Source organism: Leucopleurus acutus, assembly GCF_964270905.1.
Source record: "Leucopleurus acutus genome assembly, chromosome: 6".
Classification (NCBI taxonomy): Eukaryota; Metazoa; Chordata; class Mammalia; order Artiodactyla; family Delphinidae; genus Leucopleurus; species Leucopleurus acutus.
The window spans coordinates 114,498,377-114,519,092 of record NC_139149.1 but is presented as its reverse complement, the minus strand read 5'-3'; the positions used below and the strand labels follow the sequence as shown (position 1 = coordinate 114,519,092).

The window sequence follows — 20,716 nt, the reverse complement described above, 5'->3', positions numbered from 1 at the left end:
CTACATGGCGCAACAGAATTCTAGCTAATGTTTACGCTTCTCTGTGAGGATCTGTGACCAGAGTCCTCATCTAAACACATCTGTAGACATAACTTGATGTAAATCACATACAATATATCACTGAAAATCTGTGAATTGTGGTACCCTCTGATGAGCATTTAAACCTCCAAGTAGAACAGTGAAGCGACCTTTATCTGATTCAGAGAAAGCCAGGATCCCTCTGCTATTGATTTGCTCAAATATATTCTGCCCCTTCAAGGACAGTCAGCGAAGGAGAAAGTCAAATACAAGGCTTCCAAGAAGTTAAGGGGGAAATATTGATACTGCGTCCCTCCCCCCTCAAATGATGGTTCAGCCAGTGGGGGACTGAGGCAGGGTGGGCAGTACGGGGTCCCATGAACTAATCAAAAAAGGAAAGACAAAGAAATAGAGATCAGAAGATTTCACATTGAAATAAAGAAACTCGTGTTGCCTTAAATATAATTGGTGTTAGTTACATTTCAATTCCTAATTTATACATAGCGGGGTTGATAAAGAATTACATTATAACAAAATTAGCCAGAATAATTAGCATCGTATATGTGCCACTGATTAAACACCCAGCAGATAGCTTGGTAATTAGGATCAGCGAGTGCCATATTTTGAGGCTTTGTCATCTTATTATCTGCCTAACAAGTGCTTCCTCTTTAGCTCCCTTCTGATTTGAAGTTTGATAGCAATCTCTAATAATTCTCAGTTTATTTCTTTAAATTACCTTACCCAAATTCCGATCATTTTCCTGCGGTCACTACCCTCCCTCTCTTTGTATTGACACAAACGTGCCGGTGTCAGATTTCCTTCTAAACGTAAAGGCATCTGATGCTACAAGGCATTTGTGCTTGGAAATTCAGGTTCAAAATCTCTTTCAAAACCCATCATTCTTTGGCTGAAAGAAAGAACCAGAGGCCAACCACACGCTCTGCAAGTTAGTCAAACGTCTGAATACAGATCTATAGAGCTCATACCTCCTTTCTAGGCAGAGCCCCATTGCCAGCAATTCCAAGAATGTGTCCACCAGGGTCCAACGGCAGCCCCTCAAGTGGCCCTGGCTGCTCGCTCACTGATGACCCTAGCCCGTGATGCCACTGCTCCGTATTCCGGGAGTCTGGGGTCAGCTGCTGCCCTTGCAACACACAGTGATATTTTGTCATGGAAGACACGAGTTCAACTACCGAAGAACAGAAGGCTTGGGGGCTGACTCACATTCTTTTCACAGGCAGAGCTGTGTCTGCTGCATCTCTTTAGACTGAAACCAGAACGTGTCCATGGTTTTAAAGGCAGAGTGAACACACCTGCATCAACCAGGAATACTTTTAGCTGCAAGTCACAGAAAACACATGAATAGTACTTAAGGAATAAAGACAAGAAGTCTGGCAGTTGGCGGCCTGGAGCTGGGGCAAAGGTTCAGAAATGTCATCAAGGAACCATCCGTCTCGTCCCCTCTTTCTGTCCCACTCACCTGAGTATGTCGAGCCTTCATTTCATGTCCATCACCTCATGGCTGTAAGTTGGCTGCCACAGCTCCACACATTATGTCCATGTTCAAGGAAAGAAGAAAGGGAAAGGAAAAAAGTGCCAACCGCTACTTCCCCTTTCAATCAGGAGAGCAAAGAACTTCCCAGATGCACCAGAGCAGACCATGCCTGCCCTCACTGGCCAGAACGGGGTTGTAAGGGAGGCTAATTCTAGAGTAGCTAACAAGGAGACTAGGGCGGAAGTTACTGACTTAGAGAAACATGATTCATCACCAGGGACCAGGCACACGGTCACAACAAAGAAAACCCAGGGTCTCTTAGGTAGGAGGAAGGAGAACAAATATTAAGTAGTAACTTCAGGGCTGGCTCCTCAAATGCAGATGCAGACATGTCGGGAGAAGCATCAGTGTATGGAACAGAAGCTGCAAAATCATGCAGAGGAGCTGAGAGGAGAGGGGTGTATTATTCAGGGTTCTCCAGAGAAACAGAACCAAGAGGATGTGTGTGCATATATATATATATTCTTAAAATAAAGGTATATATGATTTATTTTAAGAAATCAACTCACGCAATTGTCACAACCAGCAAGTCCAAAACCTGCATGTAGGCCAGCAGGCTGAAGACCCAGGAAGAATTGCAGTTCTAATTCAAAGGCCATCTGCTGGCAGTATTCCATCTTGCTTGGGGGACATCAGTCTTTGTTCTATGAAGGCCGTCAACTGATTGGATGAGGCCCACCCACATTATGGAGGGTCATCGCCTTTCCTCAAAGTCCACCAAATTAAACATCATCATCTCATTAAAAAAAAAAAAAAAAAAAAAGAACTTCACAGGAGCATCCAGTATATGTTTGACCAGGTATCCGGGCAGTGTGGCCCAGCCAGATTCACACATAAAATTAACCATCACACAGGGAGACAAGACAAAGTAAGAAAGGGAAGAGGTATCAAGACTGGGACACAAGGTGAAGAGGGTTCTATAAAAGCTATGTGATATATATACATATATATGTATAACTGAATCACTTTGCTGTACACCAGAATATAACACAACACTATAAATCAACTATACTTCAATTCAAAACTTATTTTTAATTTTTCAAATTTTAAACTTTAAAAAAATAAATCTATGTGAGGAAAGAGGAGAGATGTCATTGAAGGGCACAAACTTGCAACCAGCAGGTAAATAAGTCCTGGAGATCTAATGCACAGTCTAGTGTCTATAGGCAACAATATTGTATTATGAACATCAAACTTTCTAAGACATGAAGAAAACTTAATTATCCCCACCACAAAAAAAGAAGTCATAATTCTGCAACATGATAGAGGTGTTAGCTAACAATGGCAATCATGTTACAATATATAAATGCATCAAATCAACATGACGTACACCTCAAACTTACATGTATATGTTATATGTTCAATGTATTTCCATTTTAATATACCCAAAAATTAATTTTTAAGCTAAATGGCATAGCCTGGGCCCCTCAGGTCATTACAGCATACAGGCGCTGCTGGAGCAGCTGTGTTTTGTGCCCAGGTTCAGGTGGGGAGATACAGGACCACTAGAGACAGAGGTTATGGGAAAAAAGTCCACTACCCCGCAGGAATGCATAGAAACCAACATGAGTGCTTTGCACTTCCACGGGGCACGGAATTGGGTGCTTTAAGCCAAAGTTAGCAGCCTTAAGAAGTACAGAGGCTGCTGCTGATACTTCGGTTACTTTCTGGGTTCACTTATGTGATGTTTTTGTCTTCTCGAGACGAGCCAGTCCATCCTGAATTTGGAAACCAAAGATTTCCCTGCATTCTCAATTTCAAGGCATGTCCAATTTATAGTCAACCAGACTCTCTTTTTAGATGAAGTGAAGGAATACGTGGTGTAGAACGTTACAGTATGTTCCTTTCAACAGAAAAAAGGTTGCAAGCCCAGGCTCGGGAAAAGGATTTTAAGGTTTCAGGACAGAGTCTCACTTTGATAAAAGAAGATGTTGATCGGCAGTACCGACAAGAGATTTTTTTTAAAAAACGCTGTCCCCTCGGCTTCTCCCACTCACAGACAGGTCTACTGCCCCCCTGTCTAGAATGATCCTTAAGTGAGGCCTTGGGGAGATTAATTCCCATCTCCCTCTGAGGAACGGGGTGGGGAGGACTGCTGGCGGGTGGCCGTTCCCAGGGCTGTAACCGGAGCCACGTTTCTTCTATTTATAGACATGCCCGCAGCCCTCTCCGCCCAGCTGCTGACTTTGGACTCAGTTGGGAAGCAGAGCAGTTTGGTCAACACACAAACGACATCACAATGTCCATCTCTGATTGCCTTCCCGATTACCCGGTCAAGTCGGATTTCGTAAATAGATTGAAGTCAGCCCTGGAAGCCAGGGATGAGGCGACAGTGAGGGATTTGATCTGTACTGAAGTTCGGCACGTGGACGCCGTGATAGAACTGGCCAACGACGACTGGATGAAGGACCCCTCGGCCCAGCTGCCCCCCGGGGTCCTCCTAGGTAACTGCGATGAATCCGCTGCTTCCCCATCGTGTGCACAGGGTTGGGGTGGGGAACATTCGGGGGTGGAAGGGCAAATGGTTGAAAAAGACGAATGATACGTGCCCAGCTGTATGATTCTTATTTATATACATACGCACTGTGTGTATATATGTATACTGTAAATATACATGTACCTAGTATATGTCTGTATATATATACATAGTATATGTCATAGTATATATATATATATCATAATATACACATATTTACTGTATTTACTATACAGTACATAGTAAATATATATATACTATGTAAATATATACACAGTAAATATGTATATATGTACTATGATATATAGATCTATACTATGATATACACTATGTGTCTATATATATACACATACACACACATAGATATACACACAGTATGTTACATAGGCAACAATTAGAGTGCAATACAAAAAATTTAAAAAGAGAAAAATTAAACCGTGGCACCGCCACCCCGACCCAGCACCTCTTTTCATTTCTCCACTTTTCTCCAAGCTAGTCTATTTGCATGTGTAAATTTCCTCTCCTTATAACCGTGTGGTAGATAATAAGTTTGTGTTCTGTTCTGTTGAGTTAATACACCTAAAGTACTTTCCATATTGCTACATGTCTTCTTAATTTCAATCACCTATTGAGGTGATTAATGACAAAATACTTAAACCAAATGCCTACAAGAGGGGGCTGTGTGTTTACATCTTTACTACTATCAGTAATGCTATAATTAGTGTCTATATTAGCATTCATATGCTTTTTTCTTATTCAGGGTTCTGTCCTTAGGATAAATTCTTAGGAGCTGTATTACTGGGACAAGCATAACAAATTTTCCAAATTGTTTTCTGAAATGATTTCTATTCCTCCTGATAGCGAGTGTGTGTCACATCACACCCTGAACATTATGGGCGGTTAATATTCATAGTTAAATCTCCAATTTAGTAAGTGCTGCCTGGTCATTCTCCACTGCCTGCTCGTCCATCCTTTTATGTTTGTTTTTTAACATCTTTATTGGAATATAATTGCTTTACAATGTTGTGTTAGTTTCTGCTGTATAACAAGGTGAATCAGCTATACGTATACACATATCCCCCTATTCCTTCCCTCTTGCATCTCCCTCCTTCCCACCCTCCCTATCCTACCCCTCTAGGTGGTCACAAAGCACCGAGCTGACCTCCCTGTGCTATGCGGCTGCTTCCCACTAGCCATCCATTTTACATTTGGTAGTGTATATATGTCCATGCCACTCTCTCACTTTGTCCCAGCTTCCCCTTCCCCCCAACCTTTCTTTACTGCTCAGAACCAAGTCTTATCTGTAGGGTTTGGGTTTTCTTTGTAGACCTTTTTACATGTGGGCCCTTGTCTAGTCAGGTCCTTGGGCAATATCTCCTCATTTCTTTATATCGTTTTGGTCATTTTGTAGGTCTCCTTCACATAACATGTGTATAATCCCGTTGTCATATTTGCTGAAAATGATATCCCTGACCACAGCTTAACTGTTCACTGCATCGTGCTAATTCTAGCTTGTCAGATGTGCCCTCCACAACGTTAGTCTTGACTCCTAAGGAATGTTCAGGGCTCCCCTCCCCCCACTAGACAAACTCCTTCCCAACACATGTGAGTGCATGCACACACGCGTACCACTGCACACACAAGGCACAAACACACACGTGCACAAACACATGCTCACACACCCAGGAAGGACACCAAAAGGGAACGTGCCTGGGACGTTGGTGCTGGCGAGTGGAGCTTTAATGTGAGGAAGGGACAGATCAGAGCCTGGAACTTCTAAGGGGGTGACCATCCCTCTATTCCCCTGTGATGCGGGTGCACCCCCGGTGCTGTCTCTCACTGGTGGTGCAAACAAGCTGCAGAGGCTTTAGGGAGAAACCGGCTCCTGCTTCTTCTTTTCCTTGGTTTTCCTAATATCTGGGGCGTCGATCAGGGTGAGGCCCCAGGAGGCATGAGCTCAGAGAGCACCACACCTCTCTTCAGACCTTAGCTCTGCCTGGATGGGCAGGGGTCCTCACCGAGACAGCACCTGGTACACGCAGCAATCCAGGAGCCTGCCCTGGGGTGCGGAGGGGACTTTGAAATCCTAAACTGCGCTTTGGCCAGGAGTGTTGAGCTCTACATTTTGCATGTGCACTCCAGACCCACCCTGCCCCCTGCCCAGTGCCTGCCCATGAGGTGCTCTTATGAGTCACATCATCCTGACCCCCATTGGGTGTAGCTAACGCAAGGTGCTGCGAGGAGCGGGGAGGGGAGGGTGTTTGCTCTGGGAACCCCTCCCTGCCAGATCATCGCTGCGATTTGGCTTCACCATTGGGCTGAAGGCTCAGCTCCTGCGTGGCACCTCCTACCTCGCTCCTTGCCCCTTCAGACACAGGGAGGGGGGCTCCCACGGTGGCCCTGGGGACCCCAGCTGGCTTCCCTGGCCCTGCCCGCCTTTGCCACGGCCTGGAGTTGCGCCGTCTGCTTCTGCTGGGATTCTGACTGGAGCAAGTGCCCGCTCATCACAGCCCCTTTTACAAGCCCATCCCAGCAGGCTGGGGATTTGTGTATTTGGAGCCCCTGAGTTCAAATAGCATTTCTTGTCCTTTAACAACAGCCTTAATCTGTTCTTTAGATTCATTTATTAAATAGCATAAGTGGGGCTTCCCTGGTGGCGCGGTGGTTGAGAGTCCGCTTGCCGATGCAGGGGACATGGGTTCGTGCCCCGGTCCGGGAAGATCCCACATGCCGCGGAGCGGCTGGGCCCGTGAGCCATGGCCGCTGAGCCTGCGCGTCCGGAGCCTGTGCTCCACAACAGGAGAAGCCACAACGGTGAGAGGCCCGCGTATCACAAAAAAAAAAAAAAAAAAATAGCATAAGTGTTTTCACAGAAGGACACGTCATCAGTGCTACACATTAATATAAATTACAGGTAACATCTTACTATTTTAAATGAACTACGTGAAAAGCTAATGATGTGATAATATTTTTCTTTCAGTATTAATAACATATTTTTTATTAATCCAAGATAAAAATCTAGTCTTTCCAACAAAAACTAAAATAAAATATCATTTCTTTTCACATTACTAATTGCCCTGCACCGTCTTTACTGTCCCCACCACTTTACTAAACACTTGAAACCAATGAAATCTGTGTTAAGAGTGTCCCGTTCCCTCCCACAAAGAACCTGTATGTTCTAAATCATATCGTGTCTACTTCTCCCTGCCAAACGGCCCAATTCAGAAGGATGAGAACAGGTCGATGCTGCTGACATCTTGCCAGGACTTGGGCTTGTTCTGGGTTGTTTTTGTTTCAGGATGATGGTAACTGAATGATTAAGCCTGTGACCTCAGGACACATACTGTTGCCAATGATTTTATTGCGGGGGAAGCAGGCTGGGCTTGAAACCAGGGTAGAGATGCAGCACGCTCACACCTGCACTGGGGGGCCGCCTCTCTGGCTAACATGTGAGAGTAGGATTTGAAGGAAACAAGAAAGGTTAGGAAACAAGATCTAGTTAGGAGGTGACTGAAGGCAGTCACCCAGGTGAGATGACAGGGTCTAAACCAAGAGAGTGGGGTACACACAGAGATAAAGGCGAGAAATGACAAAGCTGAGAAATGATGGGAAGGGGTTGGGGGTGAGTAGAGGATAGTGCCACCGATCCAGACAGAAATCAGGGGGCTCTGTGACTGTGACAAAGTTTGAGCCTTTGCTGTGAGCCTGGCAGTAACGAGGGGAGGATAGAAACAGGAATAACACACAGGACCGCCTCCCAGGAGTTCAGAATCCAGCCTGTGTCATCACAGGTAGGCTATCAGGTGCCTCAAATAGCCTTGGAGTGAGACGCTCCAGAGGGAAGCTTGGGCTCTGCTACCAACGAGCTGTGTGACCTCAGGGAAGTCACTTTCCCTCTCTGAGCCAGTGCCTTTACTTATTAACTAGTTCATGAGATTCCATTAGTGATTCCCAAGCAGAGATCCCTGAGCAAAGCTCCACGGGGGAGGTCCCTGGAGAACCACGCTGTCAGAGAATACGCAAGGGCAGGTTAAAGGCTGGCTGTGGCTTCACCACCCAGGGGGACGGGTGGTTTGCAGATTCGCCTTGGGCAACGCTGGCTCAGATCACTGTTGAGGCCCCTTCCATCTCCAGGCTTCTCTGAGGCCGTGATCCCAAAGTCTCCCTGTCTCAGCCTAAAATGGAGCGAGGCCTCCTTTTTCCTGAGTATGCGAGTGAATGGCTCGTTCTTGGGGGGTAATTGTGAGTCACGGGGGAACAGCCCTGAGAGAAGCAAGAGCTGTTTGCATTCAGACATACACGTGGGGTCTTTAGAATGTGTGAAGAGGGGTCAGAACCTGTAGCAGCACCTTGAAGGGCAGCCCACATTAGGAATGGATACTGGAATTTCAGTCCTCCTGAGGAGGAAGGTGAAGATGAAAGGATGATGATAACCAAGAAGACAGGGCCGGGCCCGGCGAGGGGCAGGGGCTACAGGTGCCCACCCCGGCCAGGAGAAGGCAGGGCCGAAGGTCAGGCTGAAAAGGCTTTTCGGGGAAAGGGGAGGAAGAGTTGTCCATCCCAAGGATAACGCTTGTTCAAAGAACTCTGAGTATTGGTCACAAGATGACAATTTGCAAAAATAAGAAGAAGAAAAGTGGGCTTCCCTGGTGGCGCAGTGGTTGAGAGTCCGCCTGCCGCTGCAGGGGACGCGGGTTCGTGCCCCGGCCCGGGAGGATCCCACATGCCGCGGAGCGGCTGGGCCCGTGAGCCATGGCCGCTGAGCCTGCGCGTCCGGAGCCTGTGCTCCGCGACGGGAGAGGCCACAGCAGTGAGAGGCCCGCGCACTGCAAAAAAAAAAAGAAGTAACAATTCTTTCTGCTTGTCAACATAAATACACAAGGACCTTGCTTCTCTCAGTGAGATCTCCATGCTTGTGTGTGAGCTTATTACTTCCACCAAATACAGCAGAAAAAATAATTATTATTTATTTATCTGCAGCCATGTCACATCACAATAAAAACAGAGAAAAGAGGTACCAGCCAAAAAAATGGCAGGAACGACTTATTCTGGAGAACCCCTCAGGTATACATGGGTCCCCTTAAGGAGGGCAGAGGGCAAAGGAACTTAAAAATTCAGCCCCAGCAGGTAGTGGGTCAAAGTACGGAATGTACCCTCCCTGCCTGGCCACGAGGCAGAAGAGTGTTCCTCAATCAGGATTCCCCTAAAGACGCAACTCACCTGTGCCCTTGTGAAGCCACCTGCTCTCCTGCAAAGATGTACTTCGGATGCCCTGTGGGGTGCTGGGAAGGGCATGGAGGTCTCTAACAGATGATCAGCCCTCTCCCTGCTAGTCAGACTGAGACTGGCCCGCTGTGAGGGACCCGGGAAGGAGGCCTGGGACTGGGGCACAGCAATCTCTCTCATCCTCTCCGTGTGTGTGTGTGTGTGTGTGTGTGTGTGTGTGTGTGTGTGTGTGTGTGTGTGTGTGTGTGTAATGAGAGGAACAGAGCTGAGGCCCCAGCTCATCCACAATCTGCTCCCCCATCTTTCCCACCTACCCCCTCCCAACAAGAACCTTCCTGCCAGGATGACACCCAAATCCCAGGGCTTGTCAGTACCTCCCCTGCCTCCTCGGTTCACCTAGGCCATGCCCTCCTTCCAGACCCCACACACGAGGGCCCCCCTGCACACCCGACCCACAGACCCACCACTTCCCTCCACAAGAGCACAAAGCCCTCGGTCTCCATCAGTTTCCGAAACACGCAACCTCGCCGGGCTAATTTTTTTTATTTATATTTTTTTTTTGCGGTACGCGGGCCTCTCACTGTTGTGGCCTCTCCCGTTGCGGAGCACAGGCTCCGGACGCGCAGGCTCAGCGGCCATGGCTCACGGGCCTAGCCGCTCCGTGGCATGTGGGATCTTCCCGGACCGGGGCACGAACCCGTGTCCCCTGCATCGGCAGGCGGACTCCCAACCACTGCGCCACCAGGGAAGCCCCCTCACTGGGTTAATTTTTATACCCACTGAATATTTCATTCTCAAATATGGCCTCGTCGAGGTCAAGACCCTTGCCTGGTATCCGGAGCCTGTCTCAGGGTCTTCGCCCTGCTAAGTGTTCAAACTCTGGGTGCCCTGGCTGCATGGGTTGGCCAAGCTATTTTGCTAACATTCACCCGGGTGGACACAGACTGCGTTTCCACAGACATGACTGGGATGAGTCTTTCTGCAAAGAAAGATTCGATTCTACTTTCTGCTAAAGGCAAGGCTCTACTGTTGAATAGTAGCAACAACGGCATTACTCATCCTAGCCCCTTTGCAGTGCCTATCAGCTCACTAACCAGCGAGCACACAGCAAGGGAGAAAGGGTGGCGGGGGAGGGGTGGCGAGACCCCGCTTGCCCCCCGAATGCATCAACTGTACAATTTGGTAACTGGCGTAATCAAACTACTTAAGAAACAACTGATTACTAATTGCTATTATTAAGGATGTCAGCATTCCATGATTTTGCTGCTGATATCTTATGTACAAGTCAAGATGCTACTTGAATTCTTGATTGAAATAGAAAACTAGAGGCATTATGGTGTGTTTGGGGTAATGGTATTTAAGCATCTGGAGGCAAGTTAAAGAAATACTAATTGGGTTTTTATTAAGAGATCTCACCCAGCAGCAAGTATAGGTGGGGAACGAGTGTGGGTGAACGTGGGATGGACATAGACCCAGTGGGTCCGTTGGCAGGATTTAACTGTTCATTCAACCAGCTTGACGCTGAGCGCGCTGTACCACCCGAGGTACATCTACTCCCTTTGTCCCTGTGTGCGGAGGGGAGCATCGCCCACAGAAAACCCAACAGCTGAACGTCAGCTAAGTAAGCACAACCCTGCCTTGGAGGACTCACATTTGAACCAATGACAAGTGTGTGTACGTTGCTGGTGTCATGGATACAGCAAGAGATTAATGGTGAGGTGACCCTGGCTCTCCCACGGACTGAGTGGTCTTGAACCTTGAACCTGTGTGGTCAGTCCATCTCTCTAAACCCTAATTTCCTCATTTAAAAATATGGGATCAGTGGGGTCATCTCTCAGGGTGTTTCCAAAAGGCACGAACTAGGGTTCTAAGAACAACGACTTGTGTTTATGGAGATTAACAAAACCCCGCTGCCTTCACAACACCTTCAGGTGTCGTGCACCCTGGCAGAGGCCTGTGTAGACTGGGCCCCAACTTCAAAGGAACGGCTGGCTCCAGGCCAGATGGGCAGGGAAGGTATCGCCTGGTGGGAGGCTGGTTTACGAGCTCGAATCACCGAAGACCAGCAGCCTTGCACAGGGCCAGTCTTGTTCTTGTTGTTAGGAGACTAAGTCCGCAGACCAGAGCTTGTTAGCACTGGAGCCAACCGCAAGTGGGGGCAAAGATGGAGGAATCACATGCAGTGAGCACTTCTCTTAGGTATGCGTTTCCCAAGGACTATTACCTTTCCCACTTTCCCGGCTGAGAAAAATGAGGCTCAGAGAGGGTGAGTTCCACACCTCAGATGCCACAGCCGGAGGAGGTGGAAATCCAGAGCTCTTCCTGGCACTCCTTAATGCCTGTAATTGTCCTATGGCTGCATTATACAGATGGGGACACCAAGGCTCACATGTGTTCCCTTACTGGGCAACAGCCAGGTAGGAACAGCACACAAACCGGGTATGTTTTCTGAGTTGTAGTCAAGGGTTCTTGACACATACCCACCCAGAGACGTGTGGCAGGAAGATCCATGAAAAACGTCCCCACTGAGGCTGTGACAACCGTTCGACTTTACGTCAGACACACACACACACACACACACATGCACACAACATCAATAGCATGGAGTCCATCGCTTCAAATCATTCAAATAAGAGTATTAAGAAAAAACATGGATGAATGAACGGGGCGCTCGGCTGCAGAATAAAAACAAAAATGGGAAGCAGGAGGTCAGTGATGACAGGGAAGGATGGAGAGGCAAGAGCTCTGCCGTCTCGGCTGCAGCCCTGATCAGAGCGTGTGGGGGCAGGGAGACCCTGCTCGAAGCAAAATGAAATTAAACCTTTCTAAGTACTTATAAATCAGCACCTAATGACACCATCCCACCACCAGCCGGAGCATTGCTCTTATTACTTTGATTCACAAGCCAGGAAAAGATCCGGAATTATGCACAAATTATTGTCCCATCTTCTTAATTAACACTGATTGCAAAATTCTTGCTAAAGTCCTTGCTAACAGACTCAATTATGCGCTGCCTGAATTGATTCACCCAGATCAAGTGGAGTTTATTAGAAATACACTTTCCTACAATAACATCAGATTATCTTTGAATATAGTTAAATTATTTACGAATAAAATGGCTCCAGCAGCATCCCTTGTTTTAGCTTCAGAAAAAATATCTCCCACCACCTTGAATGAAGATACTCCTTTGCTTTCTGCCAGACACACACCCTAGGCTCTATTTTCCCAGGAGCAGGTTGAATTGCTGTGGTGAGATGAGATATATGCCTTTGAGCTAATGGTCCAGCTTCAAAGCATATAGGCAGGAAGAAATATCCGACAGGGTCAAGTCTCAGCTCCCCCCAGTATGAACCGTCACTGCCTGTGGAACACAGTGAAATTGCAATTAGGCTAAATCAGGATATTTTCAGAATCAAAATTGAGAAAAAGGCTAATAAAGACATAATGTATGCTGATGACATACTTCTATTAGCATCACTCCCCAGCACACTGGAGAGTTTCGAAAGAACAAAAAGAAATGAGGATAAGAGAGAAGAGGCTTCTCTACCTTTTTCCAGGATGATGGTGGTTCCTGCAATGGTGCACTCTGCTGAGGATAAACATTCCAAAGAAATGAATTGGAAATGGCAAATGCACTACCTATAGCCTGGTACCAAATACCAAATTCAACAGCTGGATATTGAACAGGGTCTGGGCTTGTCCTAATCACCACATCCTGGCACATAGTAGGTGTGTAACAAATATTAACAGACCAAAAAACATATGGAGGACACAAAATCTCCTGGGTTGGCCCTGGAAAGATGAACGTGTTCTTGACAGGCTGGGATGGAAAGGAAGTTATTCCAAACTGAGGGAGCAAAGGGAGCAGATGTGGAGCACACAGTCTGCACTCAGGGAAGTAGGAGCTGGCTGGAAATAGGGTGTGTTAGTCAGGGGAGAGGGAGGAATATCTGGGCAAGCACTTTGAGACTGCATTGTATTGTGTGAGGCCACAAATCCTAGACATAGGCATTTACACTTAAATGCAAAGGCAGTGAGAAGCCACTCAGCAATGGAATGAGATCATCTAATTTGGAAAAAAGTGAAAAACTCCTACATATGTAGGAAGGATAGAGGTGGAGAGACTGGTGCCGGGAGTCATGGCTAGCTGCACACACCCACTCCCCCTCCTCCTTTACCAATAAAGTCCCTATGACAACACCATGTGCTGTCATAAGGTGGAGAAAAAACAACATTTCCCCACCTCCCCTGAAGCCAGGGCTGGCCTTGTTCAAGTCAATAATGGACTGAACAGCAGATCAAAGATGACGGGAGAAAGAGTCAGTGAATTTGAAAACAGATCAATAGAGAGTATCCAGTCTGAAGAACAGAAAGTAAAACGATTGAAAATAAAATGAACAGGGACTGTGGGACAATATAGAAGGTCTGACACATTCAACCAAAGTCCAAGAAAGAGGATGGAGCAGAAAAAAATATTTAAAGAAATAATTACCAAACATTTCCCAAAGTGGATGAAAGATATAAACTTACAGATTCAAGAAGTTTAGCAAACCCAAAGCAGGATAGGCATCACAGGAGACAAATGCGTGCCTGGTATCTGGATGCTCTGTTGGCTGCTGTTCAGTCAAACTTGCCTTGAAAATAAAGAGCACATTTCATTGCAGTGAAGGGAGGGAAAAAGGTATGCAGAGAAAAAGACGCAATAATAGCTTCTTATTTGGGGGTGCATGTAACTCTCCTTTTCACAAGCCTGCAGTCGTTCCCTACTGCCTACAGCAAAGGTCGGCAAACTATGACCCTAGGGCTGTCTACCTGTTTTTATAAATAAAGTTTTACTGGAACACGGCCCTGCTCATTCATTTACACAGTGTCCATAGCTGCTGTCATACTACAATGGCAGAGCTGAGTACTTGCCACAAAGACCGTATAACGTACAAAACCTAAAATATCTATCTGACACTTTACAAAAAGGCTTGGCAACCCCTGTCCAACAATGTACAGTTGCAATTTTATAGCAGGCGTCCAAGAGTCCAAAAGATGTGCTGTGAACTAACCCACCCCACCATCTCTCCCACATCCTTCACCCACCCTGTACTCCTGGGACTCTGATCAATAAAGACACTACTCATAGCTCAGTGGGGAGTAGGGGTTGCTCTGCAAAGTGTTTGCCATGAAAATTGACAGTGAACATTTAGAAACGTTGACAGCAATTTGACAATTAATATAACACCCACGTGTGTGATTACTGGACTTGTAATTACGCCCTTTTTCCATTTTATTCTTTCTTGTAATTAATTTTAATTGTATTTTGAAAGAGAATCACTCTGTGACAAACTGGGACCAAAAAAAAAAAAAACATCCTTGGTCCTTCACCTGATGTGGTTGAGAAACCCTGGTCCGAACCAGGCCTCAGTGACACCCCCAGGCCCTCTCTCCCCTCTTGGCCTTGGGGAAGGCCATCTCTGATCTCCTGTCTTCACGTGCTCTGACAACATGCCCACCCGTCCTTCCAGGTGGCCCAGGGGTTCACAGTTGGGTGCCGTTTGCCTTGCAGGGTATTTGCTGGGGATCCACACCTTCGAGGGGGAGGGGAGAAAGAGGGATTGGCCGGTGACCCAGGCCCTGCCATGCCTCGGCCAGCCCCAAGGGGAGCTTTGGAGCTGATCCACGTATCACGGTTTTCCCACATGGGGTCACAGTGGCAGGACCTGTCTGCCGGTACCCACCAGTCACTGGATCTGCCACGTCGAGAAGCGTATTCTGGGGTGAGACGCCTCTACCCAGAAGGAGCACACAGCCGGGGCAACAAGTCCTCCCTAACAGTGGGGTCTGGGCAGCGCACCTCTGTGTCCACCAAAGGTCTTGGCCCTGCCGTGCACCTTGGCTCTGATTCCTCAGACCTACTCTCTGCGGCTTGCATCTTCCCCAGATCCCCGCTCTGCTCTCCCGAGCGCCCACCTTCCAGACTGCACCCTGGGCCCCACCAACACAGCCCTGAGGCCAGGGACACCTGTCTGCCTCTTGCTCAGCCCAGAATAAAGGGACACTCATCCCCCACCACAGGCCAAGAGGAGGAGACAGACACCCTCAGGGGCCATGAGCCATCTTTTCCTTCAGTTCCCTCTGTGCTTAGCTCAGATGCCACCTTCGGAGAAAGCCTGTCCTACCCCTACTTCCTGTCACTCTGATACCTTACCTGATGCGTTCTCATCTTCACACCTGTACCCCTATCTATCAGTGATCTCACTCCACTTGTCAGCTAACCGCCGCCTTGTCTGTCTCTCCCACAAAGTGTAACCCTCCTTAAAGGCCAGGATTTCTACTCTGAACCTCCATAGGCCTCTAGTACCTGAAAAATGCCCCTTATGTGTACACTCAATACAGAATAATTCCAAATGGTATAGAAATGTACCCTTCCACCTGCAAACTCTGAAAATACCAGTTTCACTAAACACTTCCAAAACTTGATTTTTTAAAAACCTTTCACAACTGGATAGGCAAAAAAGATGTCTTCTTTTAACTTGTGTTTCTAATTAGTAAAAATGGACATTGTATATATGTTTAGTGGTCATTTCTATTTCTTATCATGCCCTTTTCCTATTTTTCTGTTGGAAATTCAAAACTCGCATTCTTTGCAAACCGAAACGTAAGGACAATGAACTTTAAGTGCATCAGACACCACTGGGCTCGCTTTGGTCTGTGCACACTTGCAAAGTAACCAAAGGACTCCACCAGAAGCAACCCCCCTCCTCAACTACAGGACCAGTAAACTTCTCATTTCTCGAAGGGAAGTAAAGGATGATAGGGCATAACCATCGGACCGAACCAACTTCAGGAGAGAAGTATTTTGCTCCCCGTGTGAGATTCATAAAAAACAATCAGTCTGAACAAGCAATTTGTCTCAAGAGGCAGGAGCTGCAATTTTATCATGTAATTAAATCCCCATGACAGTTGTAAAGAAACTTCGTCACCTTTCTCAGGGAGAACTTCAATGAGATGCTTTCCAGCTCCATCACCAGAGTCCATAAGTGTCCTTCCAGGGCTGTTTACTCGTGGCTGTGCCTGCCGAGGTCCGGGCTGCCCACCTCCCGCTCAGCCACAGAGGTGGGCAGTGCTCAAGGGCACCTTTGCTTCTGAGCTCCCGGAAGAGCCCTCCTGGGCCCTGCTGAAAGCAGCACTTGACCTTTGGATGAGATGGCATTCGTGATGAGAAGTGACCACACTGCTTTGCAGGAGCTGCACCAGGCTGGGTAGCGCTGTCGGGAAAATAAGTTAGCGAGGTGTCGTCCCCCGGTATTGTACTCTTCCACATGACGGGAATGAGATTTCTCAATAATGTGAAATGAGTACAGACAACTTAATTCATTATTAATAGATACACTTGATCTGAGGAAGTAAAATGTTTTAATGTTTTGTTAAATGAGGTGTGCTGTGCTAACATTGTTATTTGGAGAGAAGGTTAGGATACGTTCCTATTTTTGGATGTTAATGTCTGTGTGACTAACTGGTGAATGGGTGGGTGGGTGTGTCCTGGGCTCTTAAAAGTAGAGCCTCACATGCCGGCTCAGCTTATTATTTTTAAAAAATGTTTTAATATTTTTGGGTGAATTGCTTCTTTCACTTACGTAGTATTTTCTTTTTTTTATTGAAGTATAGTTGATTTACAATGTTGTGTTAGTTTCAGGTGTACAGCACAGTGATTCAGTTATACATGTATATATATATTCTTTTTCAGATTCTTTTCCCATATAGGTTATTACAAAATACTGAGTATACATAGTTCCCTGTGCTATACAGTAGGTCCTTATTGTTTATCAATTTTATATATAGTAGTGTGTATATGTTAAGGTTAAATCCCTCATTTAGCCCTCACCCCACCTTTCCCCTTTGGTAACCGTAAGTTTGAAAAAATGTTGTAATTTTAAAAAGCTAAGGGAGTAGGGATGAAGGAGGAGTGGGCTTTAGAAATTAAATAAGGAGAGTGAGGGTCAAAAAAGGTGTGAAAGTAAATCCACGGTAAGACCTGGGGCCAGTGCCAGGCGGTGGGAACATTGAATTTAGTCTGTCGGATTTAGTCCATGGCCATTTACAGAAACAATTCGGGTAGGAAGCAGAATATTGATCAGGATAACAGGATGCATTCGTTTGTTTGAGAAAGTAATCAGAATCTCATTATGTCCCCAAAGGGAATGACTTCCTGGCCTAGTGTTCCCATTTACTTGGACGCTTGACCCCAGAAGGAAGCTAGATATTTGCCCAATGGCCTAGGAAAGATTCCACACAGTTGCCTTTTCCCAAGAGCACAAGGAAACTCTACCTCGTGGCCCAAACACATGGGCAGTCACGGCCCTGGATAACCAGCCTGACCCTGTAACAAACACACCAGCCCCACATTTCAGGCTCTGCTGGGTTGTTCCACAGAACATCACCAGAGCTCATCCTCAGATGCTTCTGAGGAAAAGGAAATCATTCATCAATTCAGTGGCAAGATGCAAAGATCCTGATATCGCGTGAAAATAATAATTACCATTTGAACGCTACCATTTTTATCTCATTATCATTTTAAGGTGGATTTTTTTTTTTGTCTCATTTGATGGAGAAGCCAAAATTCCCCCTTGTTAGCTACCAACGCTACGAGACTTGGTATGGAGAACCAGTTTTTGTGTCTCCCATGGGCAAAACATTATGCTTATAAGTCCCCAAAATATTGTTTACAAAAGTATATTCAGGACTTGAGGACACAGGAAGGGGGAAGGGTAAGCTGAGACGAAGTGAGAGAGTGGCATGGGCATATAGACACTACCAAACGTAAAATAGATAGCTAGTGGGAAGCAGCCGCATAGCACAGGGAGATCAGCTCAGTGCTTTGTGACCGCCTAGAGGAGTGGGATAGGGAGGGTGGGAGGGAGACGCAAGAGGGAGGGGATATGGGGATATATGTATATGTATAGCTGATTCACTTTGTTATACAGCAGCGACTAACACACCATTGTAAAGAAATTATACTCCAATAAAGACGTTAAAAAAAAAAAAGTATATTCACATCCAGTGGACTACCTGGCAAGCTAGGTAGAGAGATTTAGTCTGTTCATTGAATCATCCAGATAAAATTTGGATATCCTCTTCTGCTTGCATTTTTGTCTTCTCCTAAGTTCACTCCACACTCTGCAATAAAAGGCCTTAGCAATTAAATTTCTTTACAAATGGGTTTCCTCCATCGAATAGGTACCATCAGAAACTTCATCTGAAACACTAAAAGTATTAAACATATTGATGTGGAGAAAATTGTATTCATCAGAGCCCCTCTCTTTCACGAAGGGCACTGTATTTGTTCTTGACCAGCTCTGTGAAGCTGAAACTAGCAAGGCCTGAGAATGTGTGGAACCACACTGAAAGGGAGATCAGGGAGGAAGATTGCAGTGTTTGTGCCAGAGAGCAGGGAAGCGGAGATGGAGGAGACTCGTGGGACAAGCCTGTACAAACTGTGATAGACCCCTTCACATCCTCAGTATAGTTACCCAACTCGCTAAGTAATATTGTTTGTTGGCTAACTTGAAAGCAAACAAACCAACCAGAAAAAAAATTCAGTGAGCTAACTTTGTGCCACAGGCAGGACAGAGCACACACATTCGAGCAGACACAGAAGTGGGGAAACACGAGGAGGCAAAGCACAGGGGTGTTCAGGGTTCTAGGGAGGACTCTGGGTTGCACAAAACCAAGGGTCCCAGTGAGTAAGGGAACTCAAACTGACACAAGTTACTCTATACAGGCATGCTTTGAGGGTTTTAAAATAAAGTCAAATAATTTGCTGCACTTAGGCCACCTAAAGTTAGGTATCAACATCACCACATCCATAGCACGGCTACCTCTGAGCTTAAAAACAAGAAAGAGAAAACTCGGGGCTTTCCTGGTGGCGCAGTGGTTGGGAGTCCGCCTGTCAATGCAGGGGACACAGGTTCGATCCCTGGTCCGGGAAGATCCCACGTGCCTCAGAGCAACGAAGCCCGTGCACCACAACTACTGAGCCTGCGCTCTAGAGCTCTCGAGCCACAACTACTGAGCCCACGCGCCTAGAGCCCGTGCTCCGCAACAAGAGAAGCCACCACAATGAGAAGCCTGTGCACCACAACGAATAGTAGACCCCTCTTGCCGCAACTAGAGAAAGGCCCGCACGCAGCAACAAAGACCCAGCGCTGCCATAACTAAATAAATAGATAAATAAATAAATAAAATTTTTAAAAAAGAAAGAGAAACCTCTAGTGCCAGAAACGAGGGGACCCCCGGCAGTGAGTGGCAATTTCAACCAAGTGATTCACGAGGACAACAGGATCCTATGGACCTGGGATGTTGGTTTCACCCACCAATTTGATACCCACTCGTCCACGTGTTCACTCAAATCATCAGTAAGCAAATTATACAGCATCAGGCTGGAAACAGATTCTGGTCTTCCCTTGTGAGCAATGTTTCTCAACCTTGGCTGTATGTTAGAAGCACCTGGAAAGCTTCTAACCCTCCTGATGCCCACGTTGCCCGCTCCAGCCCATTACATCAGAATCTCTCAGGCTGGGATCCAGGCATCAATGTTTTTAAAGCTCTTCAGTGATTCCACTCTACAGCTGCTGCTTTTTAGGCACCATGTCTATTATTTCTCCAGTTCAAGTTTTTTAGCAATATTTTCCTAAACAAAGACCCATATTTTTCCATCTTCTCTAAAAGGTTTTCAACCTTCGATTACAGGTTGAAATATTCATACCTATGCCTACATCTCCTTGCATATTAATGAGATAACCATGACACAAAAGAAAATTCTTTGAGTCCACCCTCACTTCTTCCTAGTGACCCACAGAGCTCCAGGTACCCCCACTTCCTTTTCTAAATACTCCCAACCAATCCTTTTCATGATCCATTTAGGGATCTTGCCCAGAACTGACGTCAATTCAGACTTGAAGAATCAAGTTCTTTTCTTATTTGAAAACGAAAACTCTAGTCTTCTGGTCCTTCTTCTGTTTTATCTCAGTTTCTCAAAGATTTTGACAATTGCGGAGAAACTTCGTACACAAATTCACCCTTGGAAGAAACTGAGTTTTCATATGGACTGAAGTAGGCAGAGAAGATAAGACTTGAGTTACATCTTGAAGGCTATGCAGTGCCTTTTAAACAAGCTGAGAAGGATGAGGATGATAAAAATGAGATACGAATGGCTTGATCCAAGCAAGGTTTTGATGGGCAGAATTGGTGTGCAGCAGGAAAGGAGGAGCCCAACCAAGAGAGCTGGGTGAGGAAACAGTGTTACTCACATAACTAAAGGACATCGTTCAGCTGGTGGGAAGGAAGATAAAGAACTCCTGTGTGTTTGGGTCCGATGGTCACTGCTTTTTTCCATGTGATCTTTTTTATTGAGTTATGATTAACACACAATATTACATTAGTTTCAGGTGTAT

General features: G+C 46.2%; 1 protein-coding gene across 1 annotated transcript in view; it reads left to right on the top strand.

Annotated features, from left to right (window-relative positions):
• Positions 1-3,812: 3,812 nt before the first annotated feature.
• ASB18 (ankyrin repeat and SOCS box containing 18) overlaps positions 3,813-20,716 on the top strand; it is a gene marked incomplete at both ends in the record, with an annotated part of 62,156 nt that continues 45,252 nt past the window's right edge. Inside the window, one exon of the mRNA XM_082841401.1 lies at positions 3,813-4,017. Within this exon, the coding sequence (XP_082697527.1) occupies positions 3,813-4,017 (205 nt within the window). The remainder of the gene's footprint in view (positions 4,018-20,716) is intronic.